The following is a 24,535-nucleotide window of genomic DNA, read 5'->3' on the forward strand; positions in this document are numbered from 1 at the left end:
CTGATTCTGCGACGGCGGTTCGTACTCGCTTCCGAGGAGCTCGCCGCACTGTCGGCGTCGTAGTGCACCTGCGAGAAACGTCAACTCGTCAATGCATGGGCTCGACGAGGGTGAGGAGGAATCCAACGCAGTCGACGCCCTTCTCGACACACCGTGGACACCCAGCTGGATTGGGATGGCACAAGACCCGCTTTGCCTGCGCTCAGAGTGTTCAGCTCTGTTTTTCGAGCAGCTCCACGTCGCCGCGCACCTTGCACCGGTCGCAGGCAGGCGGCTTCTTTGGCTTCGAGGCGGTCGACGAGGCGGACGGAGACGGAGTCGCCGCGGGCTGGAGGCTGGCTCCATCAGCTGGCATGAGGTTGTCGTGGAGGCGTGCTAGCTAGCTACAGCGCTGCGTACGCCGACGAGCTCTCTCTTCGCCTCCCATCAATGTCTCACTCGAGGAGCGAGGCGAAGTCGCGGACATCGACCTCGCTCGACTTGACAACCGCTGCTTGATTACGCGGAATGCTTCTCCTCCTCTTGCATCCGCACCCGCGCATAGACCATGTCCAGCCGGTCGCTTGTTGCCGCCTTGCTTTTCGCCCTCGTTGCGCTCGCTCGCCCTGTTCGCGCGGCGGTACGTACGATTCCCTCCTTCTTGGTCAAATTGTGCCCAGCTGAAGATTGTACCCTCACAGGATGACGCCCCGCACACCATCGAGACACGCAAAGGACCCGCCATCATCGCATTCGTGCTGTTCGGCGCCGTCTTCCTCGTCCACTGTTTCCGTATGTCTGACAACATTCCCACGCGCAAGCTCGACTGACTCTTCACCCTGCACAGAGTACATCCGCAACCGGCGAAGGGGAAACAAAGGGATGCTCACTTTACTCATCGGCATGTTCTGTACGCCCGCACTTCTTTCACCTTCTCCCTCGCCGGCTCACTCGACTTCGTGACGCTTGCAGTCATGTCTCTGGGCTTCTTGCTTCGAACGTCGAAGACGCAGTATGCCTGGCAGTTCCTCGTGAGTTGACGTTCCGAGTCTCGAAGCCTTCACTGGACTGACAACCTCCTCGTGTTCCCAGTTCACCTGCCTCGCCGCAGGTCTAGCAACATGTGCCTAAGCTCCGCCGTCTTGCTAACGAAGCCCCGCCCTCAGTCCTGCGCATTCCTCGCAACCGACTACATTATCCTCGCCCGTCTGGGTCGAGCGGTTGGACCCGAAGTTGCGAGACGCTGCCTCCCTATCTCGCCCTCCGCCATCTCTTGGCTCTTCATGCTTTCCGACTGCGTTACTTTCGCTGGCCAAGCGACGGGAACGGTTTTCATCACCATTGGCGGAGACTGGACTTCGATCGGGAACAAGGTGCGTAAGCCGAGTCTGCATATCTTCCATCCCTGCCCCCGCGCTACTGACAAGTCTTATCGCATGTCCAGCTCGCAATCGCTGGTTTGATCCTCCAGGTCGTCTCTTTCGTCACCTTCACCTTCCTCCTCTACCTCTTCGCGCGCAGACTGTGCATGTCTCTCGCCTGTCTCTCCTCAGTGCACCTCTGATCCTGGCTGTGCCCGTAGGGGCCCCCGGTACCCGAGCATATACGCTTCACCCGAGTCAGGCAGCCACAACCTCCGCCGACCCTTTGTGTTCGAGCCAGTCAACGACGTTCGGTTGCTCGTCCGCATCGTCGGGCTGACCTGCACCGGTCTCATGGCGTGTCGGGCATTCCCTGGGTCTGGAGCTGACGTCTAAGGCTGACTAGGCATCGCGCAGATTCGAAGCGTCTTCCGCCTCATCGAGCAGTGCGACGGGTGCGTTGTTCTCCTGCTCTCTCTCTCTCAGCTTTTGACAAGAGCTCCAGCTGATCGTGACGCTCGACACAGCTTCTTCGGCACCATCGCAAGCCACGAAGTCTTCTTTTACCTTTTTGACACGATCCCGCTCCTCCTCTCCGTCGCGCTCTTCGGGCTCGTCTGGCCGCCGCGGTACATCGAAGGGTGCGCGCTGGCGAGCGCCGAGAACAAGAGGGGAGAGAGCGTAGATTTGCAGAGGTTGTGGAAGTAGAAGCGGGACGCCCGGGAAGGGAAAGGCCGCATCTCTCGCTCGCCATGTAGAGAGACGGAGGCAAACTCACTCCGATGCAACAGACACTAAGCGACGGAACAGAGACCAAGCGAAAGCGAAAGCGAGAGGAGAGGGGAAGCTAGACCGGGTGTACTCAAGTCGCTCTTCCTCCTTCCTCCTCGAAAGGGCGGCCAGTACTCACGCCCTCCTTTTCCCTCGACTCACATCCTCATCGACCCATCCTGGCGCTCCTCCATCGCAATGACAGGCGCCTCAAACTCCTCCCTCTGCTCCATCTTCCTCCACGCCTCGCGCATCTCGTTCTGGTCGAAGCGGTAGCGGTGGATCGGGACCCGCACCGACTGCTTGTCGGCGAGGCGCATCACGCGCTCGAGGTCCTTGTGCGAGAGCGGAGGGGCGCCGCGGATCGAAATCGACTTGGCGATGAGGTTGGCTGCAGGCGAGAGAGTGAGAGGAAGAGGTCAGCGAGGTGAGTTGGAAGGGCAAAGGCGCGAACGCACCGATGGGGACGGTCATGTCGTCGTCCTTGCGCGGGTTGAGGCAGATCATCGACGAGCGGTAGCGGCACCCGTCGAGGAGCTGCTCAAAGCCCTCGCGGGGCATGTCGGTGCCTGCCAGCGTCTCCGTCAGTTCACTCCTCTCGCGATGAGAAGACGCGCGACGCACAGATAACGCCCTGAGCACCGCCGTGCTTCTTGAGGAACTCGCGGAGGTTGTTGTCGTTGGCGCGCATCATCTCGTCGTCCTTGACGCCGTAGTCCTTGGCCTGCCACTTGTCCGAGATCGTGACGACGAGCATCTTGCGCTTGACGCCCTCGGCGCGGAGCGAGTCGATGGCGAGGCGAACGAAGCCGCTGCGTGAGGCAAGTCGAGGAGGGTCAGCGAGGAAGAGGAGGAGGAAAAGTGGCCGCACCCCTCGCCGTAGATGACGATACAGCCGTCGCCCTTAAAGCCGAGACGCTCGTTGTGCTCGCGGATGAGCTTGCGCTCGTGTTCGCCGAGGTGCTTGTGCTCCTCCTCGCAGCGCTCGTGCGAGACTGCCCAAACATCAACCCGTCAGCGCTCGTTCGCCTGGAGAGAAGGAATGGGACGCACTGACGACGCGCGACATGTCGAGTGGGGCGCACTGACGACGCGCGACATGTCCCAGGCAAAGATCGGGCCCATGTACATCTCGTCGCCTTGCCTGAGCTTCTGCGGGAGCTCGACGACCGACCACTCGTCGGCGAGGACGTACTCGGCGCATCCGCCGCGGTAGCAGAGGGCTGCGCTCGAGCGTGTCAGCACGAGTTCGAGGCACAGAGAGAGGAAGTGAAGGCACCGGCGACGTGAGAACCCTCCTTGATGCGACCCTCGCCGCGCTGAGCCTGGCGGACGACTTCGCCGACGACGGCCTGGCCGGGCGTGAGCGGGAACTCGAGGCCGGGAAGGAGGTCGTGACGGAGGATCTGGTCACTGCGGGCGAGATGAAGGAGAGTCAGCTTTGAAGGCGAGCGGAGGAGGAGGACAAGGTGGGACGGACGTGCTGTTGAGGGCCGAGGCGTGGACGCGGATGACGACCTCTGTTCCGGAGCGTCGTGAAGAGCGTCAGTACGTCGTCAGCAAGCGAAAGGAGGACGAGGACGCACCCTCCGGACGCGGGTCCTGCATGCGAGTCTCGCGCAACTCGAGCTCGCCGCCGGACTGGGTGAACTGGGCGGCGCGGAACTGCTGAGGGATGTCGCGGGTGGTCATAGTGGTCGTGCTGTAGAAGAGGCGGGTGAAGCTGCTGAAGTTGAAGGCGGAAATGGTGGGCGAGCGTGAGGCAGGAGGGAGAGAGAGGGAGAGGCGAGCGGGAGGCCGCCCTTTTGAGGGCGGGTAGCACGGGATCTCGATGCATGCGCTTGAGTCCGAGTGCATGCATGCAGGAGGCGAGGAAGCTTGGCAGGAGGAGGCGCTGGGTGATGTCCCCCGAGACGAGGTGAACGAGGGGGAGTGAGCTTGTGAGTGGGCGTAGCGGTGAAAGGAGTCTGGCTGATGAACCCAGCCAAGCGGCGAATCGAACGGAGCACACGGCGAACCAGGAGAGCCTTCGACAGATCTTGGGAAGGTCGGCCTGGTACGAATCGTCCTCCTCGTTGCATCTAGTCCTCCGACTGCTCGAGGATCATCGGCCAGAGCTGCGAGAGACGTTTTCAGCCAGTCCCAATAAGCAGAAGCAGTGAGACCGTCGCACCTTGACACTCTCGTCGTTCTTCGCGACGATGACTTCCGCAAAGTCCTTGAAGCCGGCTAGCTGGTACATAGGCCGACCCTCTACGAGCACAAAGCGTCAGTATTAGCCAGGGAGACTGCGCGCGAGACGCACCCTCGGTCGCCTCCAGCGTGACGGGCAGTCCAGCCGCCTTGCCAGCGTCGAGTACCGCCTGCATCATCTTCTTGCCGACACCGGTTCCCTGCGCTTCAGGCGCGACAGCAAGGACATGCCACGCTGTGCCGCTCGAAGTCAGCCCGAACTTGTAAGACGGGGAGGGGAAGGACGCACCTAATCTCGCAAACTCGATCCCCTTCACCAGCTCCTCGACCTGTCCGAACAAGTCCTTTGTCCGCTCTTCATTCGCGCCCTCCGGCAACTCCCTCGTCTCCTCGTCCTTCTGCATCTTGTCCGTCTCCGCCTCGATGCTGTAATAAGCCATCGCAACAACCTTGTCTCCCCTCTTTCCCGCCAGCACTTGCATTTTATCCCCCTTTTCGCGCTTCTCGAAGACGCCTGTGAGGCGCTTGATAAACCATTCGTCGAGTGCAGAGGGGGAGACGGAGCTCCAGCAATAGCGGGTGACTACGCCGGGCGAGAAGGCGCGGCGGTAGACGGAGGCGAGGGAGCGGAGGTCGGCTCGTGAGGCGGGGACGACGCGAAAGGGCGGGCGGTACATTGGTTGCAGCTGTCGTTCAAGTCTCGTCAGTGGCGAGCAGGAAGGAGGAGAAGGAGAGGACGGACGTGGATTTCTGGGTCGAGTTTCGGGATGAAGGGTTCACCAAGACGCTCGAATCCAGCTTGCTCGTACAGCACGAGTCCGTCTGCGTCGCAAGGAGTGTCAGATGAGCGCTTGATTAGCGAACGCAACGCGAACGCACCGTCTGAAGCGCGCAAGTAGACGGGCAAGCCTGCGTCGTCTGCCTCCCGACAGCCCCAGCGCAACAACGCGGCGCCGACTCCTCGTCGCTGGTAGCGGGGGTCGACGGCGAGCGTACTCAGGTCTACGAAGAGACTCGTCAGCCTGGCAAAGCGAAGGAAGCGTCGAGTAACGCACAGAAGTGAGGCTCCTCAACGGGTTCCTGCGAGAACATCTCCGCCGCCAGCTCGAGGTTCGTCCCGGCAGGGTACTGCAGACCCTTGCGTGCCTTGACATTGCACCCAGGCAGCCGCCACGACGCAAGTCCCACGACCTCTCCCTCGAGGACCGCCTTGAGCAGGATCCTTCCCTCGTGCCCGACTGCGCTCGCGTACATGCTCGTGCACATCTCGCGGTAGTCGTCATCGCTGACGCCGCCGAACAGCCGCCTATCGAAGAGCGACGGCTTGAAGGCGCTCGTTGACGCCGCGACGAGGCGAGGGAGGTCGTCTGCGGTCGCGGGGAGGACGGCGATGGATGGCGCGGTCATCTGCAGGACTGTGCTGGTCTGAAGAGTGTCTGCATCGCCTGCTCGACCTTGTCAGCCTGTCGAGTCGCGCTCACCACGCGGTCCCTCCTCACCTCCACCTCTTGCGGGGACCGTTGCATGCTCTCTCGCTTCGCACGCTCACTGACCATCATGGCTGGCAAGACTACCGCTCAGTACGGCGCCTGGAAGAGCCCCATCTCGACAGACCTCGTCCTCGCTTCCGCCGTCTCGCTCGCCGAGCCAAAGGTTTCCCCCACTCGGTCCGCTCTCGCCTGGCTCGAGGGACGCCCGCAGGAGAAGGGACGCAGCGCCATCGTCTACCAGAAGCTCCAGGGCGGAGAACAGGAGCAGGTCCTGCCCGACGCGAAGTGGAACGCCAGGACAAGGTGCGTTCATTCTCCTCTTCAGCTTATCGAATCCTCGCTGAACCTCTGCTTGACCCGGTGCAGGGTCCAGGAGTATGGCGGCTCGTCGTGGTCATTTGAGAGCGACGACTCAATCCTCTTCTCGTCGATGGAGGGTCCCGCTTACCGCGTCAAGAGGTCTGCCGACGGCAAGTGGAGCGAGCCTGAGCAGGTCACTCCCGGTACGTACGGTCCTCTTACTCGCTGTAGACACTGCTGACGCTTTGCAGGACCTCCCGCAGAAAGCTCCGTCCTCCGCTACGCCGACTTTGCTCCTCACCCCTCGCCTTCGCTCTCCTCCTCGCTCACCCTCTCGATCCTCGAGGACCACACGAACGACACTCCCGCGACCGTCGTGACGACTCTGGTCGCGCTCTCGACCTCGGACCGCAAGTACTACGAGGTAGCGTCGGGCGCCGATTTCTACGCGGCCCCCGAATGGTCGCCTTCCGGCAAGTACATCTGCTGGGTGCAGTGGATGCACCCCGACATGCCGTGGGAGGGCAGCGAGCTCTACGTCGCACGCGTCAACAATCCCGAAAAGCCCGATGCTGCGAACCTCATCGACCAGGCCTCGATCCGCAAGGTCGCTGGCAAGCCCAAGAACGGCGAGTCGATCTCGCAGCCAAGGTGGGCCGAGGGAGACAAGGACACGCTTGTCTTCCTCAGTGACCGCACGGGCTTCTACGAGCTGTACAAGTACGAGCCCGAAGGCGACAAGGAGGTCAAGCTTCTCCTCAAGGAGCCGACCGGCGCAGACGTCGGCGGTCCCGACTGGGTTCTCGGTCAGCAGACGCACATGCCGCTCTCGTCAACTCAGTGGGTCTCGAACGCGTCGGGCGGCAAGTTGCGCATCATCTCGCTCGCGGACGGCTCGTCCGAACTCGTCGACACGCCTTACGTCTCGGTCGGCCAGGTCGACGTCGTTTCGCCTACTCAGGTCGCTGTCCTCGGCGCCCCTGCGACCGCACCGAGCGTCATTTCGCTCCTCGACCTTCCGAAGGGAAGCGGCGAGGCAAAGGAGAAGGTCCTCAAGGTCTCGTCTTCCGCCTCGGTCGACTCGGCATTCATCTCCAAGGGCGAGAAGATCGAGTACCCGACTCGCGACGGCTCGAAAGCGTACGGCCTCTTCTACGCCCCCTCGTCCGGCAGCCATGTCGCCCCGGAAGGTTCGCTCCCTCCCCTCGTCGTACGCTGCCATGGCGGACCCACCGCCAGTGCCCGTCGCGGCCTCGACTGGATGATTGCCTTCTTCACCTCGCGCGGATTCGCCTACGTCGACGTCGACTACGGAGGTTCGACCGGCTATGGAAAGGAGTTCCGCGAGAGGTTGTCGGGAACTTGGGGTATTGTCGATGTTGAGGACACGATAAGTTGCGTCGAATGGCTTGTTCAGCAGGGCAAGGTCGACAAGTCCAAGGTCGCCATCACCGGTGGCTCGGCAGGTGCGTCGCCACCTCGCTTTCGTCGAGGCTCTTGTTAACGTGTCTCGCCCCTTCTCACAGGTGGCTTCACTGTCCTTGCCTCGCTCTGCGACTCGAAGGTCTTCACCGCCGGCACGTCGAGCTACGGCGTCTCGGACCTCAAGCTCCTCGCCGAGGACACGCACAAGGTGAGCTGCTCTCCCTTCTTTGAAGACTTTGCGCTGACGCTCGTCTTTCAGTTCGAGTCGAACTACCTCTTCAAGCTGCTCGGCGGAACGCCTGCTGAGGTCCCGAAGAACTACCACGGTTCGTTTCTTCCTCTTCATCTCGCTTCACTCTTGCTCATAGCCCCGTCCGCAGACCGCTCGCCCATCTTCAAGGCCTCTCAGATCACCGCCCCGCTCCTCCTCCTCCAGGGCACCGAAGACAAGGTCGTCCCGCAGTCGCAGGCCGAAACGATGCTCGAGGAGGTCAAGAAGAACGGTTCGACGTGCGAGATGCTCCTTTTCGAAGGCGAGGGCCACGGATTCCGTGGACGCGATGCGAGGAAGAGGGCGATGGAGGCCGAGTTGGGTTGGTACAGGAAGACTTGGGGAATCGAGGCGGACGAATAGGCGCGGAGAGGAGAAAAGGGTCTGTATTGCCAATGTCCGTGTTGTACCCCACCTCACCAACCCACGAGTGAGGGCTACGAGATGGCTGCTTCTTTTCCAGCGATCGGCTTGAGTGTCTTTGGGTCGAGGAGCGGGAGGTTCCGGTGCGGGTAGCTGAAGAGGCGAGGGAAGGTCAGCCAAGCCTTGGCTCAGCGCGCCATGACAGCAGCGGCACCGAGTCAACGCACGAGTCTGCGAAATTGGCAACGACGTCTGGCTCGAAAACTTGGTCGCGGTCGCCGAGCTGGTTGCCGAGCGTCCACCTGACACGGCAAATACGCTCATCAGCTCAATACCATTTAACAGGTGCGGAACAAGTACGCACCAGCCGTCCCGCAAGTTGTGCTCCCTGCCGAACAACTCGACCTTCCGCCCTTTACCCTTCCCGCCGAGAATCCGCTCGATCATGTCGTACAACTCGTCTGGCTTGCGCGAGGTCTCGCGCACTTCGGCGAGGAGGACTTGCGTGTCGAGGCCGCGGTTGAACCAGCTGGGCAACCGTGGTGGAGCCGTCGAGGAAGCGGGTCGGCGGATCGCGACGAGACAGTGCTGCTCGACAACGGAGGTCAGCCTGGAGTCTCGCTGGACGACTCTGATAACCCACCTCCTTCGAGTGATTGAGCCAGTGACCCGTTCGACCTGGATATCGTCGTCAGCGCGATGAGCGAAGCAGGAGACCTGATCGACGTACCTGTTCGTATCAAGCCCTGCAGCTGGTTCGTCTTCACCCATACAAGCTCGTCTATCCGTTCGTATCTGCATAGAACCTGCGATCAGCCCACGTTAAGGAGAGCGACAGGAGAACTCGTACGCACCCCCAAGCCTTTAAGCACTCCCGACCGAGCTCCATCGCTCGTCCCGTCACCCAGAGGAACAGTAAGCCTCCTTCGTCCTGCATCGCGCCGACCGGCATCCGCATCATCTCGTCGTCTGTTAGGGTTCCGTAAGGTAGCTGCGCGTGCGCAACATGTCAGCTTCGCAAACAGGCCGGAGGCAACGGTGTAGCGCGCCTCTTGGTGGATTGCCCAAGGCGGGTCCGCCACGACGACGTCGTATTTGCCGAGGACGGAGACGTCGAGCTCGCGCAGGTCGGCGTTGATCCACTGAGGCGGGAGGACCTGCGAAAGACCTCGTCAGCCCGTCTGCCGTGGAGCGAAGAGATAGCCGAGACGCACCTCCTGTGGCTGCAGTACCGGATCATCGTCCTCCTCCGCCCATCCCTTTGGCTCAGCAACCTTCTTCGGCGCCAGGTCGGGATCCTCGAGGACCCAGTGCACGTATCGGCAAGTCGCCATGCGATGGCAGGTATTGAGGTACGAGCAGTCGCCGAGCGAGACTTCCGTGTGCGGTCGTAGAGAGCGGACGAAGTGCACGCTCAGGCAGGATGTGCCGCGAGGACATGCTTCGCGGGTTGTCGAGGAGCAGATGTCGACGAATGGGCGGGAGAGCGGAAACTGTCAGGTTTGACTCGGGTCAGCACAGCAGCTGAGCCTTCGGATTACCAGAATGACGCACAGCCTTTCGCAAAGCCTTTGCCTGGGACAGTCGTCGAGCATAGTCGCCGTCTCGCTTCGAGGACGAGGAGGAAGGCTCCGTCATCTCGCGCACCGCGGCTGGTCTGTGAGCATCAGGAGTGCGAAATTCTGTCAGCAAGCTGTAAAAGCACGGCGAGCGCCTGTGCGAACGACACACCTCGCGACCGCTACCGGATCCATCAAGAGAACGGCGACAACGAAAGAGCAAGGTCGGTGTGGGACGCTTCTGGCTCCGTTGAAGAACATCTCATCGTCTGTCAGCCTCGCATATCGTCCAAGCCAAGTTGGTGCCTCTGTGACCTCCTCACTCCTCATCACCATCCTCATCTCTCGTTCGCTCCCTCGCCGTCTACACCGCTCGAGACCCTCCTTTGGGCCCGCTGGCCTACTCTTGACCGTTCCCTTGAGCGACTCAACAAGCCGATACCGCTACGCACCTTGTCAGGATGCTGCTTCCTCCCACGCACTCTCAGGGTGTTGGCCCAAACGAGACGGCCACAAGCGAAAGTCGAAGACTGAGCGGGATCAGAGGCGGGGCCAGCAGGGAGCAGCAAGGACGAGACTTCCTCAGCAGCGACGGTAGAAGCAGAACAAGGCGTTGCAGACGTTGCCGGGGGACCTTCGCCCCCTCGACTTCTGAGGCGAGATGCTGCTATGATAGGCTTGGGCCTTCGACGGGAGGTTCTCTGTGTTCCGACGAACCCTTGGACTCGTGGCAATCGACCCTTGCAGCGGCGCTTTCAGCTTGATGAGGCTCGGCCACACGTCGCCACTTTCCATACGAGGTCGCCGGCGACGTCGGTGAACTTTCCAAGTCGTTGCGGCGCCCCTTCTCTCGACGCTGCCACTCTCTCTTCCACCACTCACATCTGCTGAATCTCGCAAGCTACGATGACTTCAACAGCAGCCCTCGCGACGGGCGTCTCTGCCCGCGACAACAAGCTCCGCCAGCCCTATCGCCGCAACTCGTCGTCGTCTGTCGACTCGGACAGTTCATCCGAGACGCCCATCTCGTATGCCACCGACCCCGACCGCCCTCCCGGCCAGCCTACTCCCCGCACAACCAAGCAGAAGGTCGACCGCCGACCGCCGTCGACGTTCTACCTCAAGCGGTGGAGGGATCAGACTTGGGCGGAGCGCATCTGCAACCTCGCGACGTGCCCTGCGTCGATGCACGAGTTGAAGGACGAGGGTATGGACCGTGGCATGCCGCCTGTCCAGCCCGTCTGGCGCGAGAACCTCTTCATCCTCTCCCGCGCCCTCGTCCCCGTCCTCCTTCACCAGGGCGCTTTGTGGGCCTTCCCCAGTGCGTAGAGCTTCCCTCACACCGCGTAGAGACCGTACTGACGCTGCTTCTCGCGCAGACTACCAATGGCCGTTCTACGTCATCTACCCGTTCTACTTCCTAGCCTTTGTCGGCTTCGCCATCGAGATGGTCCACCGCATGTCGGACTACTCGATCAAGTTCGGCACGTTCGACGAGAAGCAGATTGGGCGCGACCGGACGCCCGACAAGTCGGTCAACCACCTAGCAGTCGGCATCCTCGGTGCGTTCCCCGTCCTCTCGCCGACGTCGGCGACTTCGTCTCGTGATCTGTACGACTGACTTATCGCTCTCCGCAGCCTACATGTTCGTTAGGACGGCCTTCTGCTTCTACCTCCAATTCGACAAGCAGGCTCAGCCCCTCTTCTCCTTCACCTGGTCGTACCCACTCCGCCTCGCCGCGTGGGAGATCGCCCTCGACTACTTCTTCTACGTCTACCACCGCGCATCGCACGAGGTCGACTCCCTCTGGTTCATCCACCAGCACCACCACACGACCAAGCACCCGACTGCCATCCTCTCGATCCTCGCTGAGGAGTGGCAGGAGCTCCTTGAGGTCTTCCTCGTCCCTCTCGCCGCCACCCTTCTCGTCCCGATGACCTTCTCGGAGGGCTACATGACTCTGGTCTACACGATTTACGTCGAGATGATGTGCGTCCGCCCTCGATCTCTCCATTCTTGCACGCCCATTGACCCGTCTTTCCCATCGCAGGGGCCACTCCGGCGTCCGCGCTCACTGGTGCCACCCCGTCCTCTGGCCGCTCGAGTACCTCGGCATGGGCCTCGCCGTCGAGGACCACGACTTGCACCACCGCTTCGGCAAGTCGGGCAAGAACTACGGCAAGCAGTCGCGCGTCTGGGACCGCATCTTCGGCACCTGCGCCGAGCGCATCGAGACTTTTGGCATGTAAAGCGGCGAACGCTTCATCCCCTTCCCTCACTCTGTTCTGGTATCGCTCGTCTGTCCCTCACGTCGTATATCCCCCCCTCTGCATCTCCCTCGCATATCGTTCGTTGTTCTCCCTCACACTCGTGTTGATAGCATTCCCTTCCCTCCGTCATTCCCAGCGTTGTAGCGCTCTCCGTCGTACATCCTGACCCCGAAAAAAATCAATCAGTCCCGCACTTCTCCTCTCGTTGCGCGCTCGAAGAGAATGGTCACAACACAAGCTAGATTTACGTATAGATAGCCAAGACTAGACACAAGTGTGTGGATACGGGCGTTCCGGCGCCCGCTCGACAACATACGGCTCCTCCCACGTCTCGACGCTGCTAAATGGCCATCCCGATAACGCCGACGTTGTAGTTGCAGCTGATTCGCTCGCCGAGGCAGACGACGCCCTCCTCGAGCTCGGTCGAGTCGAAGGACAAGTCGGTCAAGTCCGATTTCTGGCTGTCGCTGCGAGGGATCTGCTTGATCTGCGCCTCGACGACAATAGCCGAGTCAATCGACGACTGCGAGTCGGTATGGCCGTGGCGAGAGAGGTGCTCTGATGCAGTCGATCCGCTCGAGTAAGTCGAATGCGAGCCGTCGTCCTCGTCCGCGCCGGCGAGCGAGGCGAGCGTCCTGTCAATCTCGCCTTCGATGTCGACATCCTCGTCGTCCTCGTCCGGCGAGGTCGGCACATCCTGCTCGTGGCCCTCCTCGGACGACCAGCTGCGCATCCCGCCATGCCCATGATCCGAGTCGACCGGCAACAAAGGATGAATGACGGCAGGCGAAAGCGGCTTGGGCGAGTCGAGAGCGAGAGGGATCACGTCTTCGGGCTTGTACAGCTTCGAGTACCGGCGAGAATCGTGTCGCGAAACGGAACTCTGCCTTCGCAACGGCAGGTTCTCCTTGTCGAGCGCGACGTCGCCCATCTCGCGCGCGAGCATAGACATGCGCTTCTGCGACGTGTTGTGCATTTCGAGGGCGGTCGAGGTGAGCGAGGGCGAGGCGGGAGCTGAAACGGTCATCGAGGGAGGAGGCGGAGTAAGAGGGCGGTTCAGGCGCATGAGCATGTTGTGCAGCGATTCCTCGCAGTCGGACGAGTCCTCGTCGGCTGTCTGCTCGACCGCAAGAGTCGAAAGAGCCGGGTGAAAGTCGGTACGAAGGGTCGTCGGCGGGTGGTAAGGGACAGCAACGAGTGAAGGCGGGACTGGGCAGGTCGGCGAGACGGGCGGAGTTGTCGAGATGTCCGCATACGACGGTGGTCGTGGCGCAAGAGCGGTCGGAGGCGGACCCGGCGCAGGAGGCGTAACCTCAACAGTCGGAGTCGACGGCGGCGAGAAGGAAGTTGGTCGAGACGGTGCGGAAGCGAAGGTCCGCGGCCGCTCGGCACGCTTCGACGGCGCCCTCGTCGACATCCTGACCATCCGCTTCGGCGGCAAGACCGTCACCTTTGTCGGACCGGCGATCATGGTGACGGGTCGAGCCTGGCGGGACGGCTCGCAGTACGAGTTGGCTCGCTGTCGAGGTGCGGGCGTCGAGTGGGCAGCGGGCAAAGTGGCTGCGCGAGTCGACACGGACGGTCGGGGTCGCGGCTGCTCCTCGTTGCCGTTCTGGGGCGGCGAAGGCGGACAGACGAAAAGCTCGGGAATGTCGCATGGTCGGAAGGTCGAAGTCGTGCTCAAAGCCGGCGAGGGTTGCGGTTCCAGCGAGTCCATGGGCATCGGTGAGGCGCAAGTCCTGGGCGATAGGCTGTCCTGCGAGTCGGACGGCGAAAACGGCGATGCCAGCGAAGATGCTGGACGCTCCACAGGCTGATCCCAGTGACTCGCAGTTGGCGAGTACATGGGAGCGGCAGGAAGAAGCGGTGCCGACATCGGCGACCAGCTTACGAGGGCGTTGGCTGCGCCAACATCGAGAGGAGCGGGACGCGAGGAGGTTCGTCGAGGCCAAGGTCGCGGGCGCGGAATGTCGAGAGGGAGGCCCTCTGTGTTCGTGCTGGACGTTGACTCTGTGCTGGCGAGCGAAGACATGGACGACGAGGCCGGCGTTTCGGGTTCTGCCGCGACAGGCGTCGTTTCCTCCGGCACCTCGACCTGCATTTCCCGCTCGCGCACGGCCTCCTCCATCACCGGGTCGCACAGACTCATCATGCGCGACCTGCGCTTCGCCATGTTGCCCTCCGGCTGCAACGTCGACGTTCCCGCCGCCAGCTCCTTGCTGATCTTTGCCTCGACTTCGGCAAAGACGGCGTCCATTGAGATGCCCTCGAAGCGGATCGATGGTATGCGCATCGAGCGAGCGAGCCTGCCGGCTGGTCGCGTCGGCGAGTCATGGATGCTGAAAGGGTGTGATGAGCGGCGCTGTCGAGGCGGCGAGACCTCATCATCCGCTTCGTCGCCGTTGGCGGATGCAGGCGACTCCCGCCGTCCTTCACGTTCAGTCAATTCGCGCGCACGCTTCGGCGAGGTAGGCGACGTGGTTGCACTCGAGAAGGGGTGACGTTTCGGGCGAGGGGGAGTTTCGGGCGCGAGCATGGCGGCGACGGCGGCAGGTATCGGCGTCGAGTTCCGCCGAACGGGCGTCTCCCTCCCACTGGAGAGCATGCCTTCGCAGATACTGCTTCGCAGGTCCTCGTTGTCCCGCTCGACGATGTCGGGCAGAGTTGGGAAGGCGTCCGATGCGAGACCCTTCATCCGCCATGCCCGCACGCTCTCGGGCGTCGAGCCGAGCGACATCGTCGTCGCGTCAGACTGCCAACCCCCGTCGTCCGCTGACGTGAAGAGGGAGGTCGACGCGAAAGAGGAAGCGGTGTTGACGGTCGAGAGGGAAGAGTTGCTCGTCGGGTGGCCCGGGACATGTCGCGACGTCATGGCGCTCGCCGACGGGTGCTGTTGTAGGCTGGCGAGAGAAGAAGACGACGGAGGTGCGGGGAAGCCGAGTGGGAGCGAGTTGGTCGTCCGGGAGGTGTCGGGTCGAGGTGAACGAGGCTGAGGTGTCGACGCTCGAGGCGGCGGGTGCGCGATAGCCTGACGTTGTGCAACAGCCTGCTTCTTCTCCGACCGCGACCAGGGAAAGGAGAGGAGCTTCTTCCCGAGTCCGCCTGAACTCGGACGCGTCTGCGTTCGAACCGATCCCTCGGTCGGCAATCCCATGTATCGGTCGAAAGCGGTCGCGCTGTACGGTGTGGACATCTTGTTGTTGTCTGACGTGCCGGGGCGGACGAAGAACGGGTCGTCATTCGCAGGAGCGGCAGGTGACCAGGCGACAGAGGAGGCTTTCTTGGTCCGCATAGCGGAGGACGTCGAATTCGCGAAGCTGAGTATCAGTCGGAGCTGCAAGCAATAGTTTGCGTCAGTCTCGGCGCGACTGGAGCTGAGGCACGCATCGCGAGACTTACGGGACGTCGGAGGGTGCGGGTGCGTCGAGCAGTGTTTGTCTCGCCTAGAGCGCTGTCTGGGCGGACGGTGGACGCTGCGACGGCAAGCAAGTGTCAGTTCAGAGCTCCTGTCGGCGGTCGGAACAGGACAACGCGCTGCTCACCTGTGTATCACGCCGCGAGCGGAGGAGGGAGAGGCGTCCGAGGAGAGGCGCGGGGCGCTGTGACGGGACGGAGAGCGGCCCGAGGCAAGTGTAGCGGGACAGCCTGTGTCGTATAGGTGCAGTCTCGATAGGTAGGCGCGAAAAGGGAGTGCAAGAGGGAAACAAACTCGAGGGAGCCAGGGCGACCGTCGCGTCGCGTGCTGGCGGCCGTTGAGCGAGGCATGCCTGATCTTGATCGACGTTCCGGCGCAGCAAGGGTTCCAAGCACTCTGAAAGAAGCGCTCCTCTGCGTGGAAGTCCCGATCCAGCATCCTGCTGCGAACGCTGTCCTGTCTCCCCTCGTCACCCATCTCGAGGTCGCTGAGGCCGGCACATCGCCGGCGTCCGCCCTCTTCGCCCTCCGTCCAGATCCATCACACTCGTACAACATTTCGCTGCCAAGCCTTGCGCCCAAGGATGACGAGGAAACGGGCGCTTGGAGGAGAGAATGAGCGGGGAGGACTGCCGGAAGACGGCAGCTCGCCCAAATCGCGTGTGCGGGATGAAGGCGGCTCTCGTAGCGGATGCACACGGCTCTTGCGTCCTCCTGACCGCTCATCAACTCGCCTCGATGCATTCTTGACGAGATGCGACCTCCTCAACCTCGCCAACTGATGAAGGTGTAGAGCGAGGCGAAGGGCTCCCAGGCGGTCGTGCGCGGCTGTAACTTGTAGACGAGAGTCTGAGAACGAAGTAGCTAGCCAGTCCAGTCCGCTCGAGCGGTGAGTGAGCGGTGAGAGCGTGTCGACAGCACCTTCGCCTCGTTATACCTCGTGGCCCTCTCCGTCTCCGTCAACACGAGCCTCTTGCACTCGCTCGCTCCTGCTAGATTGCTTGGCCGCTCTGCTAGACTTCTGTGCCGCGCGACAGGCCGCATCACCTTCCAGCCGCTGCGCCCTCGATTCCCTCGTTCGCCGCACCTCGACGCGACTGTTCCGTTCGATACTCCCTAAACAAGTGCGTGCAGGTCTGGGCAGTCACACAGGTAGTTTGTTGACCCCTCTAGCAACCCGCAGTGCTCGGCGACTCGGCGCAGCAACTCGTTGTCGAGGCGCACCGCTCCCAGCAGACCCGCTCCCTCCTCCCCTACAACACGAGCGGCGTCCGCACCGTCATCCGCGAGTCGCACTCGCTTTCTCAGTCCATCACCAACACCGCCGCACCCTTCGTCGGCACCCAAGGCGCGCAACCTACGCCGGGCGTCTCTGCCGAACTCACCATCTCCGCCCTCGCCTTGAACCGCAACAAGCGGGCGCTTTACGTGTACCACCAGCAGCGCATCGATGTCATCAAGGACAAGTTCTGGGAGAACGGGGGCGTGCTGAGCGCGGCGTTTGGAGCGGAAACCGAGACGAGGCGCAACATGACCACGACCGACGAAACGTTCGCGAAAGGCTATGCGGACCTGTGCCTTGCTTTTAAGACGAGCACGTACGGCGGAAGTGCGGCGAAGCGGCGCATGTACGGCGAAGACGAGGACTCGTACTTGCGGGACTTTGACGAGGACGACGAGGACGACGTCGAGTTCCAGCTGATGGAGGCCGTCGACATCTTGAGCGGCGGGACCGACCTCGCGCCGCCTAAGGAGCTCATGGTGGACGTGCGAGTGGTTAGGGACGTCGGCGAGGTCGAGCTGTTGAGTGGCAACACCCTCAACCTCAAGAAGGGCGCGCAGTACCACCTCTCGCGCGAGGACGTCGAGTCGATGATCGTCGCAGGCGACGTCGAGGTCATCGAGTGAGGGGGCCGCGCGCCTGCCGTACCGCCAAGCAGTCGAGTCGACTCCTGCCTCCGAGCGAGGTCTGCGTTGGACGAGGGTTAGGAGGTGAGCAGGCTGCCATTTCCTGCCTTCCTCGTTTTACTGACAGCTTCGTTCGCTACAGGTGGAGTCACCCATCATCTGGCGTCCAAGTCCCTCAAGCGAAACCGCCGACAATCGCCTCGCGACCTTCCTCTCCGTTCGCTTCCCGCCGCTCTGGCCGCACCAATCTAGCAAGCGTCATACATGAGGAAACGAATGCCTTGCAACAATGCATTGAAGGAGCGCGACCTGCCAGAAATGAGAGGACGGATGCGAAAAAGCTCAACAAAAGCTGGCTAAGCGATGATGCTGGGTGTACAAACGACATGCGAGGAAAGACGAACGAGCGAAGGGCTACATGAGTGAGTGAGGTTGATGCGTAGGGACAGTGGTAGTGTGCCGAGCGTGAGCGAGAGGGGAATTGAATGCCAAAAGGTATGCGGGCGAAAGGGTAGTCGGGGGAGAGTGTCTGTGGCGGTCAAGCGGATGAGGGCGATGCGATGAAGCAGTTGTTCAGCAGGCGAGGCCGATCTCGAGAGTCGGGCGAGGCGGAGCGCGAGGAGAGTCCGAAGGACGCTTGGTCGAGCGAGGAGGACGAGGCGGAGGTCGGAGTGGCTTGTGACAGGAAGGAATTGGGACAAGGGGCACGTCGGGATTAACGACCTGCACGAAGCGACGGAAGTCAGTCCGATAGCGAAGGCTAAAAGGGCGAGAGCGATCACGACGCACAACGAGTTTCCCGCGCTCCCACTGTTCCTCCGCCAACATCGACGCCGTGTCATGCCTCCAGCTCGGGTGCAAGTCAAGGCCAAGCCCGACAGCTTGTCCCTCAGACAAGGTGCGACGGTGTCCCCTCGTCCTGGTTGGCGAAGTGGAGGGCCTCTGCCGATAGTCGTGGCTTGTTGGACGTTCGCGGCGGAGCGCCTCGGTCGGCGACTCGGGTGGTAGGTCGAAGGAGACGACGGAAGGACGGCGGGGAGGCGTCGACGGTCTGTGGTCCTGAGACGGCTTGGACACGCATTCGCAAGCGAGAGTCGATATGGGCTCGGCGGTCGGAAGAGGCGGCGAGTCGAGGAAGAAGGGCTCGTGGCTGCAGCCGCTCGAGCCTGGCGTAGGAGGCATCGAAGGCGAGCTGGCCGAGTACGAGCCGGAGGAGGCGCTCGTCTGTCGCTCGAGCGGCGTGAGAGGAGCGACTGACGAGGAGCGACGGCGCGAGATGTGGGTCGAGAGGGCAGGAGGTTCGATGGGAAGTGTCGCGGCGGAAGAAGGTGAGGGGTACGAGACGCTGTGCCGCGAAAAACGCTTGAGCGTCTTGCGAGAGTGCAGCGAGCGGCGGTTCGAAGCTGAGCCGCTTCCTGCGTTCGAGCTGTTAGAGGAGCTTGACGGAGTGTGGAGGAGGGTGTTGGAGCGGGTGAAGTGAGCGGCGAAGGTGGAGCGAGTGGGCGAAGAAGGGTAGAGAGGCGGAGGAGGCGTGAAGACCTTGATGGGCTGGTGCTCCGGCGTCGACGTCGGAGTCAGGTGCAGAGTAGAAGACGCCGTCGGAAGGGAAAGTGGCCGGAGCTGCAGCGGCGAAGGGCGAGGAGGGCGGATCTGCCGAGGCGAGATTGGCGAGAGCTTGGGCGTCGCCAGGTCAACCGAGAAGCGGGGAGAGGTGGGCGTCAGGTCATCGGCGGCGACGAAGCTCAGCGTTGAGACGTAGTCGAGCGGAACAGAGGTTGGCGCGAAGCCGAGAGAAAGCGACAAGGGCGCCTTCTCAAGTGCCGTCAACTCGGGCTGCTCGTCCTCTGCGCCGTCGAAGTGTACTGCCTCTGTCTCGTCATCATCCGAGTCGAACGTTCCTTCGCTGTCCCCCTCCCCGACACCGTACGCCGCCTTTTTCTTCCTGCACTTCGTCGGCGAAGGTGCGATCGACAGCCTCCTCCGACTCGTCAAGACGCGGTGGCCATGTGAATCAAGGCGCGTGGAGATCGTCAATCCGAGTGCCGGTGCCGATGCTGGAATCGCAGACGAGAGGGAGGACGAGCTGGTTTGAGGCGAAGGGACGAGCGAGAGTTGCGAGTCGGACGGAGATGAGGGGGGCGAGTCGGACTGGGCGGGCGAGAGTGGGATCAGATTCGTGCGTGTTTGTGGTGTTGGTGCAGGAGAAGCACAGGCGAGCGGAGGATAAGGCCAGGAATCCGGGTCGATTTCCTCCTCGTCCTGCTCCGGAAACGCCTGCAACTCTCCCGCAACATCCTTCACTTCGCCCAGCTCGCGCAGCGCCTCCTTGTCGACGCTGCGTCGACGCTCGTGCAGCTCCGGCGTCGAAAGAGGCGAAGAATCGCAAGCGATTGGGCGTGGAGAGTGCGGATCTCGTTCGGGAGCATGGAGTTCGGTCGACTGGCTCGGGCGACGGCGTGTGCGGAGTCGACGGAGTGCAGTGGAGAATACCGCCATCCTGCTGTGACTCCGATGGCAAAGGGAGGGAGACGAGAGGCAGACGGGACGAGGCGAAGGGGTCCTGTGGGGAACGAGGAGATCAGCTCGCTCCGCGGATCTACGAAGGTCGTGGCAGGCGGACTTGCGACTCGCAGCGGCGAGCAGGCCCACGTTCGTCCGGAGAAGAGCCGGGACGAAGACAGCAAGGGAGATGAACGTTTCGAGGACGAAGACGAGCAGCTCAGTAGGTTGCGTCCGCGGATCTCTTACGTATGCAAGAGCAAGGACGACGCAGCGGTCGCCTCGCTCGGAGCTCCTACGAGAGCTCTTCCCGGCCGCAGCCCGAGCGAGAAGAGGCGGAGAGACATGCCTCGCAGAACCAGCTGCACTGCCTCGAAAGCCGTTCGTGCCGTCAAGCGGTCGAGGAACGGCTGGATGTGGCCACAAGCTCGACAGAGGAGGACGGAAGAAGCGAGAGAAGCGGAGGGACGAGGAGGGAGCGGAACGTTTGATATTTCAGATCGTAAATGGTCGTGACAGGGATAACTACGGGTATTCGTGGAGTGTCAGTGCGCTCAGTGAGCGATGGCGACCAGTGCGGCGAGACCGGCGGCAGCGACGACGAGAGCCGAGTTGTGCGAGACGGCGCCGGCCGCACTCGATCCGCCCTGCGTGTGAGTAGGTCCGTCAGCTTTGTGGTCGCAGGATCGAGGAATAGAGCGCGCCCACCTGCGAAGACGATGGAGCGCTGCTCGAAGCGGTAGCAGTGCCGGACGAGCCAGACGAGGCAGAGAGGCTAGTAACGCTCGCAATCTTGGATGAAGCGGACGCCGAGATCTCCGAGACGCTGTCCATCCAACGGAGCTAGGTCAGCTTGCCAGCTTGGATCAAAAGTACAGAGAGGCTAACGCACCGGGACGAGACGTCCGAGTTCAAGCTTGAGGTGACGCTGGCAAGGCTGCTCGAAAGGGACGAAGCGGCGCTCGCTGCGGCGCCGAACGAAGTCTGAGTCGAGGCGCTCGCGAGGGCGGAAGAGGCGGCCGACGAGGCCGACGCTGCGACTGAGGCGGCGGAGGACTCGAGCGAGGCGGCGCTGGAAGAGGCCGACTGCGCGACGGCTGCGAGCGAAGACAAGGTCAGTCTGAATGCACGCGACAGCTGATGCGAAGAGAGCGAGACGTACAAGCCGAGGAAGCGGCGGCGTTGCAGACCTGCTGGCCGAGCGACTGTCCCGTCTGCCTGTCCGCGTCGCTCTGCTCGGGCCGGCTAGCGCGTCAGCGACCTCTCCTCTCACAACCGGAGGCTCGACTCACGCAGTTGTCCGCAAGGCACTGGTCCCAAGCGTTGACGAAAGCCGGAGTCTGGCACAAACCCGCAAGGTTGCCGCTCTGAACGTTGGGAGCAAGCTGGCCTGCCTCGTTGATCTTGGCTTGGAAGCAGCGAGCGACGCAACCTGGAGCGGAGGAGGGGAGCTGGGCGAAGGTCGCGGGGAGGAGGGCGAGGAGGACAGGGAGGGAGAGGCGGAAGGAGACCATTCTGCGAGGGGACTGCGCGGAGACAAGAGGTCAGGGTTGTCTCGACAATGGTGATGACCGTACTCACCTTGTGCACTGTACAGAGAGCGATGCGTGAAGAAGAGAAAGAGAGAGAAGCGAGCGAGCGAGCGAGCGCAGGGAACAAAGCGGAAGAGCGCAAATCGGGACTGACGCGACAGCTGCGCCTCGCTCGCAGGCAAATTGCGGTAAGAGCGTCACAACAAGGCTCGAGCGGCAGCACATGGTCGAGTGTGACGCGTGCGAGCGAAGGATAGGAGACCAGGAGGAGGTCGGATCAGCCGGGCGAAGCGAAGACAGCGAGAGAATCTGGCGGCAGTTGTGCCCATGTGGACAGTCGACTGGCGGTCCGGCAAACCCGCCTCTGCTGCCCGCAAGTCAGCATTCGCCGTTCGCGAGTCCCCCTCCTCCTCGCTAGCCGCTGGCACCGCTCGAGGCCAACACTGCACCGGGACCTTCGGTACCCTCACAGACTGACACCTCGATGCCTTCTTCGCCGCCCAAGCCCCTTCAAGTGCCGGTTCACGCCACGCAAGTCCTCCCGACCGCCGACTGATGAGAATCGGATGTTGTCGAGGTCGGTTCGAGCTGGCGGCGGCACAGGCGAGTCGCGGCGAGTTTGTAGCAGCAAGTGAGAGATTCGGTGAGCCCAGCAAGCCAGTCAAGCGGCCCTCTCCTGAGTCAAGGCTGCTCGTCGAGTCGAGAGGTGGGGCGGACCGCATGGCGCGAGCTGTTGTCCTCGTATCTCTCGCTCGTTGGCCTCCTGCTATCCTGCACTGCTCTCCAAATATGCTACAGATCCTGCCAGCAACAGCTGAGGACGTCCCGCGCCTTGTCGAGATCGGACACTCCGCGTTCGCTGGCAATGCCCTCGACCGCGCTGTCTTCGGCGACGTCGACCCGCAGGTGCACCGCGAGCACTCGATCAAACGACAGACGAAGATGCTCGAGACGGGCAAGATGTCCTTCATGAAGGCGGTCGTGGCTGGCGAAATAGTGGGTGTCGCAATTTGGGCGCTGCCGAAGAAGGAGGAGGACAAGGCTGAGGAGAAGAAAGAGGATGGAGCAAACAAGGAGAACGAGTGGCCTCCTGGGACCAACGTCGAGCTGGCGACGGAGATGTTCATGCACGACGCAGGAATCAAGGAGCCGCATTACTGTGCGTTCGTTCGCTTCGCCTCCTGCTGACCTTACTGACGCTTTCCTGCAGATCTCGGCTTCCTCTCTGTCGATCCGAAGTACCAGCGGAACAAGGCAGGCTCGACTCTGCTGCGGTGGGGATGCAAAAAGGCGGACCAGGAGGGCGTGCCCGTCTATCTCGACGCGACCAAAGGTGCGTTTTGCCCCTTTTCACTCGCAAAGAAGCGCAACTAACGATCTGCGTGCAGTTGGCATTCCCGTCTACGAGCGAGCGGGGTTTGAGCCCTTCGGTCCACCACACGTCTCGAAAATCGACCCGCAACACGTGGTGCGTTCCGTCTCGCTTGCCGAGCTGGACTTTCTTCGCTGACCTCCTCGCACGCAGCTCTACCCTATGCGCCGACCCCCGCTACGCATCGAACCTGCTACTCTCGCCGACCTGCCCGCTCTCGCACCAATCCACCGCCTCGCCTTCTTCCCCGGCGCAATAACCCAGTATTGTTTCCGCGACGTCAGTCCCTCCAACTTTGACGCATGGTTCGTCAAGCGCTTCACAGGCGTATTGGAGAAGCGCGACAAAGGCGAGAAAGTCGAGGTATTGGTTGGCAAGAGGGCCGACAAGCCGGTCGCGCTGGTGTACTACGGGCTTGAGCCGGAGCTGGAGAAGCGCGAGAAGGACGACACGCCAAGGCAGTTTCCTGAAGGCGCGAATGTCGAGCAGGCGACAGACATCCTTGGACAGATGGACGCGCACATCAAGAAGATCCCGTTCGCTCATTGCTGTGCGTCACCTCATTTCTCTCACCTTTCTTGCCGTGCTGAGCTGCTCGTCACGCAGCCTGGCACATCATTTCCGTCCATCCAGACGCTCAAGGGACCGGTGTAGGGTGGAAGATGATGCAGGCTGTTCTGGACGCCGGAAAGGCAGCTGGACTGCCCGTCACACTCGAAGCAACTGACGGTGCGTCTCGCACGCAGACTCCCCGGCTGATACTGACGCTTTGTGCTCGCAGAGGGACGGCCAATGTACCAACTCGCCGGCTTCAAGGACTTTGCGGAAGTCATCGTCGCGAAGAATGACGAGAGCGTCAAGGTGCGCCCGTCTCGCTACTTCTGCTGATGTAGGCCTGGCTGACGGCGTCTCTCGTAGCTCTGGCCGATGATCCTCGAGCAGTCGGAGGGCTAGATGCAACGAGGAGGACGACTCGTACCAAGCTGACCTTCCCAAAGTTCTATCGAAGGCTCTCCTGGCTCGCCGTTCGTTCCGTTCGCCTCGCCGCTTCGCTGGATTGCTCAGCCAGACTGCTTCGACTAGTGCGCCCGCTGAACAGCTCACTCGCCGACCTTCACCTCGTCTTGAGGGACATCAAGCAGCTCCTCTCCTGCCAAGCTCGCCCGTGGACCGCCTGCATGCACGCACATGGACTCACGCGCATGCATCGAGATCCCGTGCTACCCGCCCTCAAAAGACGGTCTCCCGCTCGCCTCCCTCTCTCTCTCCCCTTCCTTGCACTCGCCCACCATTTCCGCCTTCAACTTCTCCAGCTTCACCCGCCTTTTCTACAGCATGACCACCCGCGACATTCCCCAGCAGTTCCGCGCCGCCCAGTTCACCCAGTCCGGCGGCGAGCTCGAGTTGCGCGAGACTCGCATGCAGGACCCGCGTCCGGAGGGTGCGTCCTCGTCCTCCTTTCGCTTGCCGATGACGTACTGACGCTCTCCACGACGCTCCGGAACAGAGGTCGTCATCCGCGTCCACGCCTCGGCCCTCAACAGCACGTCCGTCCCACCCTGTCCTCCTCCTCCTCCGCTCGCCTCTGAAGCTGACTCTCCTTCGTCTCGCCCGCAGCGACCAGATCCTCCGCAACGACCTCCTTCCCGGCCTCGAGTTCCCGCTCACGCCTGGACAGGCCGTCGTCGGCGAGGTCGTCCGCCAGGCTCAGCGCGGCGAGGGTCGCGTCAAGGAGGGTTCTCACGTCGCCGGTGCGTTCGCTCCGTCCCTCTCCGCTCCGAGCTCGTGCTGAAACGCTCAAGCGCAGCCCTCTGCTACCGCGGCGGA

At 62.3% G+C, this 24,535-nt stretch overlaps 12 protein-coding genes across 12 annotated transcripts; 6 read left to right on the forward strand and 6 right to left on the reverse strand.

Moving 5' to 3' along the window:
* Nucleotides 1–547: 547 nt before the first annotated feature.
* RHTO_03797 (RTA-like protein) lies at nucleotides 548–2,048 on the forward strand (the record flags this gene model as incomplete). The annotated part of the gene is made up of 9 exons (XM_016417466.1): nucleotides 548–619; nucleotides 681–771; nucleotides 827–889; nucleotides 952–1,010; nucleotides 1,146–1,352; nucleotides 1,424–1,503; nucleotides 1,562–1,689; nucleotides 1,747–1,795; nucleotides 1,868–2,048. The coding sequence occupies 9 exons, from the start codon at nucleotides 548–550 to the stop codon at nucleotides 2,046–2,048; spliced, it is 930 nt and encodes a 309-aa protein (XP_016271118.1).
* A 221-nt stretch (nucleotides 2,049–2,269) lies between these two features.
* Nucleotides 2,270–3,803, reverse strand: RHTO_03798 (alcohol dehydrogenase; the record flags this gene model as incomplete). The annotated part of the gene is made up of 8 exons (XM_016417467.1): nucleotides 2,270–2,502; nucleotides 2,570–2,680; nucleotides 2,736–2,923; nucleotides 2,983–3,106; nucleotides 3,197–3,334; nucleotides 3,391–3,524; nucleotides 3,592–3,631; nucleotides 3,698–3,803. The coding sequence occupies 8 exons, from the start codon at nucleotides 3,801–3,803 to the stop codon at nucleotides 2,270–2,272; spliced, it is 1,074 nt and encodes a 357-aa protein (XP_016271119.1).
* Nucleotides 3,804–4,192: 389 nt separating this feature from the next.
* Nucleotides 4,193–5,711, reverse strand: RHTO_03799 (acetyltransferase GNAT family; the record flags this gene model as incomplete). The annotated part of the gene is made up of 7 exons (XM_016417468.1): nucleotides 4,193–4,228; nucleotides 4,285–4,364; nucleotides 4,417–4,539; nucleotides 4,594–4,990; nucleotides 5,047–5,126; nucleotides 5,184–5,306; nucleotides 5,360–5,711. 7 exons carry the CDS (start codon nucleotides 5,709–5,711, stop codon nucleotides 4,193–4,195), a joined length of 1,191 nt encoding a protein of 396 aa, XP_016271120.1.
* Nucleotides 5,712–5,861: 150 nt separating this feature from the next.
* On the forward strand, nucleotides 5,862–8,153 carry RHTO_03800 (peptidase S9 prolyl oligopeptidase active site domain protein; the record flags this gene model as incomplete). Its single annotated transcript, XM_016417469.1, has 6 exons — nucleotides 5,862–6,097; nucleotides 6,161–6,297; nucleotides 6,358–7,560; nucleotides 7,621–7,727; nucleotides 7,779–7,845; nucleotides 7,900–8,153. 6 exons carry the CDS (start codon nucleotides 5,862–5,864, stop codon nucleotides 8,151–8,153), a joined length of 2,004 nt encoding a protein of 667 aa, XP_016271121.1.
* Nucleotides 8,154–8,227: 74 nt separating this feature from the next.
* RHTO_03801 (mRNA (2'-O-methyladenosine-N6-)-methyltransferase) lies at nucleotides 8,228–9,907 on the reverse strand (the record flags this gene model as incomplete). Its single annotated transcript, XM_016417470.1, has 10 exons — nucleotides 8,228–8,306; nucleotides 8,381–8,455; nucleotides 8,518–8,741; nucleotides 8,797–8,831; nucleotides 8,884–8,948; nucleotides 9,008–9,144; nucleotides 9,191–9,310; nucleotides 9,368–9,646; nucleotides 9,708–9,810; nucleotides 9,885–9,907. The coding sequence occupies 10 exons, from the start codon at nucleotides 9,905–9,907 to the stop codon at nucleotides 8,228–8,230; spliced, it is 1,140 nt and encodes a 379-aa protein (XP_016271122.1).
* Nucleotides 9,908–10,618: 711 nt separating this feature from the next.
* On the forward strand, nucleotides 10,619–11,962 carry RHTO_03802 (fatty acid hydroxylase superfamily protein; the record flags this gene model as incomplete). The annotated part of the gene is made up of 4 exons (XM_016417471.1): nucleotides 10,619–11,033; nucleotides 11,092–11,274; nucleotides 11,351–11,702; nucleotides 11,764–11,962. The coding sequence occupies 4 exons, from the start codon at nucleotides 10,619–10,621 to the stop codon at nucleotides 11,960–11,962; spliced, it is 1,149 nt and encodes a 382-aa protein (XP_016271123.1).
* A 361-nt stretch (nucleotides 11,963–12,323) lies between these two features.
* RHTO_03803 (uncharacterized protein) lies at nucleotides 12,324–15,275 on the reverse strand (the record flags this gene model as incomplete). The annotated part of the gene is made up of 1 exon (XM_016417472.1): nucleotides 12,324–15,275. One exon carries the CDS (start codon nucleotides 15,273–15,275, stop codon nucleotides 12,324–12,326), a length of 2,952 nt encoding a protein of 983 aa, XP_016271124.1.
* Nucleotides 15,276–16,520: 1,245 nt separating this feature from the next.
* Nucleotides 16,521–17,305, forward strand: RHTO_03804 (DNA replication complex GINS protein PSF1; the record flags this gene model as incomplete). The annotated part of the gene is made up of 2 exons (XM_016417473.1): nucleotide 16,521; nucleotides 16,581–17,305. Coding segments are annotated over 2 exons (726 nt in total).
* Nucleotides 17,306–17,878: 573 nt separating this feature from the next.
* On the reverse strand, nucleotides 17,879–19,801 carry RHTO_03805 (uncharacterized protein; the record flags this gene model as incomplete). Its single annotated transcript, XM_016417474.1, has 2 exons — nucleotides 17,879–18,028; nucleotides 18,095–19,801. The coding sequence occupies 2 exons, from the start codon at nucleotides 19,799–19,801 to the stop codon at nucleotides 17,879–17,881; spliced, it is 1,857 nt and encodes a 618-aa protein (XP_016271126.1).
* A 557-nt stretch (nucleotides 19,802–20,358) lies between these two features.
* RHTO_03806 (uncharacterized protein) lies at nucleotides 20,359–21,318 on the reverse strand (the record flags this gene model as incomplete). The annotated part of the gene is made up of 5 exons (XM_016417475.1): nucleotides 20,359–20,451; nucleotides 20,513–20,630; nucleotides 20,697–20,901; nucleotides 20,967–21,036; nucleotides 21,097–21,318. The coding sequence occupies 5 exons, from the start codon at nucleotides 21,316–21,318 to the stop codon at nucleotides 20,359–20,361; spliced, it is 708 nt and encodes a 235-aa protein (XP_016271127.1).
* An 807-nt stretch (nucleotides 21,319–22,125) lies between these two features.
* RHTO_03807 (acetyltransferase GNAT family) lies at nucleotides 22,126–23,662 on the forward strand (the record flags this gene model as incomplete). The annotated part of the gene is made up of 7 exons (XM_016417476.1): nucleotides 22,126–22,495; nucleotides 22,547–22,669; nucleotides 22,725–22,804; nucleotides 22,862–23,258; nucleotides 23,315–23,437; nucleotides 23,490–23,569; nucleotides 23,627–23,662. The coding sequence occupies 7 exons, from the start codon at nucleotides 22,126–22,128 to the stop codon at nucleotides 23,660–23,662; spliced, it is 1,209 nt and encodes a 402-aa protein (XP_016271128.1).
* Nucleotides 23,663–23,896: 234 nt separating this feature from the next.
* Nucleotides 23,897–24,500, forward strand: RHTO_03808 (zinc-binding alcohol dehydrogenase family protein; the record flags this gene model as incomplete). Its single annotated transcript, XM_016417477.1, has 3 exons — nucleotides 23,897–24,149; nucleotides 24,216–24,255; nucleotides 24,326–24,500. 3 exons carry the CDS (start codon nucleotides 23,897–23,899, stop codon nucleotides 24,498–24,500), a joined length of 468 nt encoding a protein of 155 aa, XP_016271129.1.
* Between the last annotated feature and the right edge of the window lie 35 nt (nucleotides 24,501–24,535).

This window comes from Rhodotorula toruloides, assembly GCF_000320785.1.
Source record: "Rhodotorula toruloides NP11 unplaced genomic scaffold Scaffold23, whole genome shotgun sequence".
NCBI classification, from domain to species: domain Eukaryota; kingdom Fungi; phylum Basidiomycota; class Microbotryomycetes; order Sporidiobolales; family Sporidiobolaceae; genus Rhodotorula; species Rhodotorula toruloides.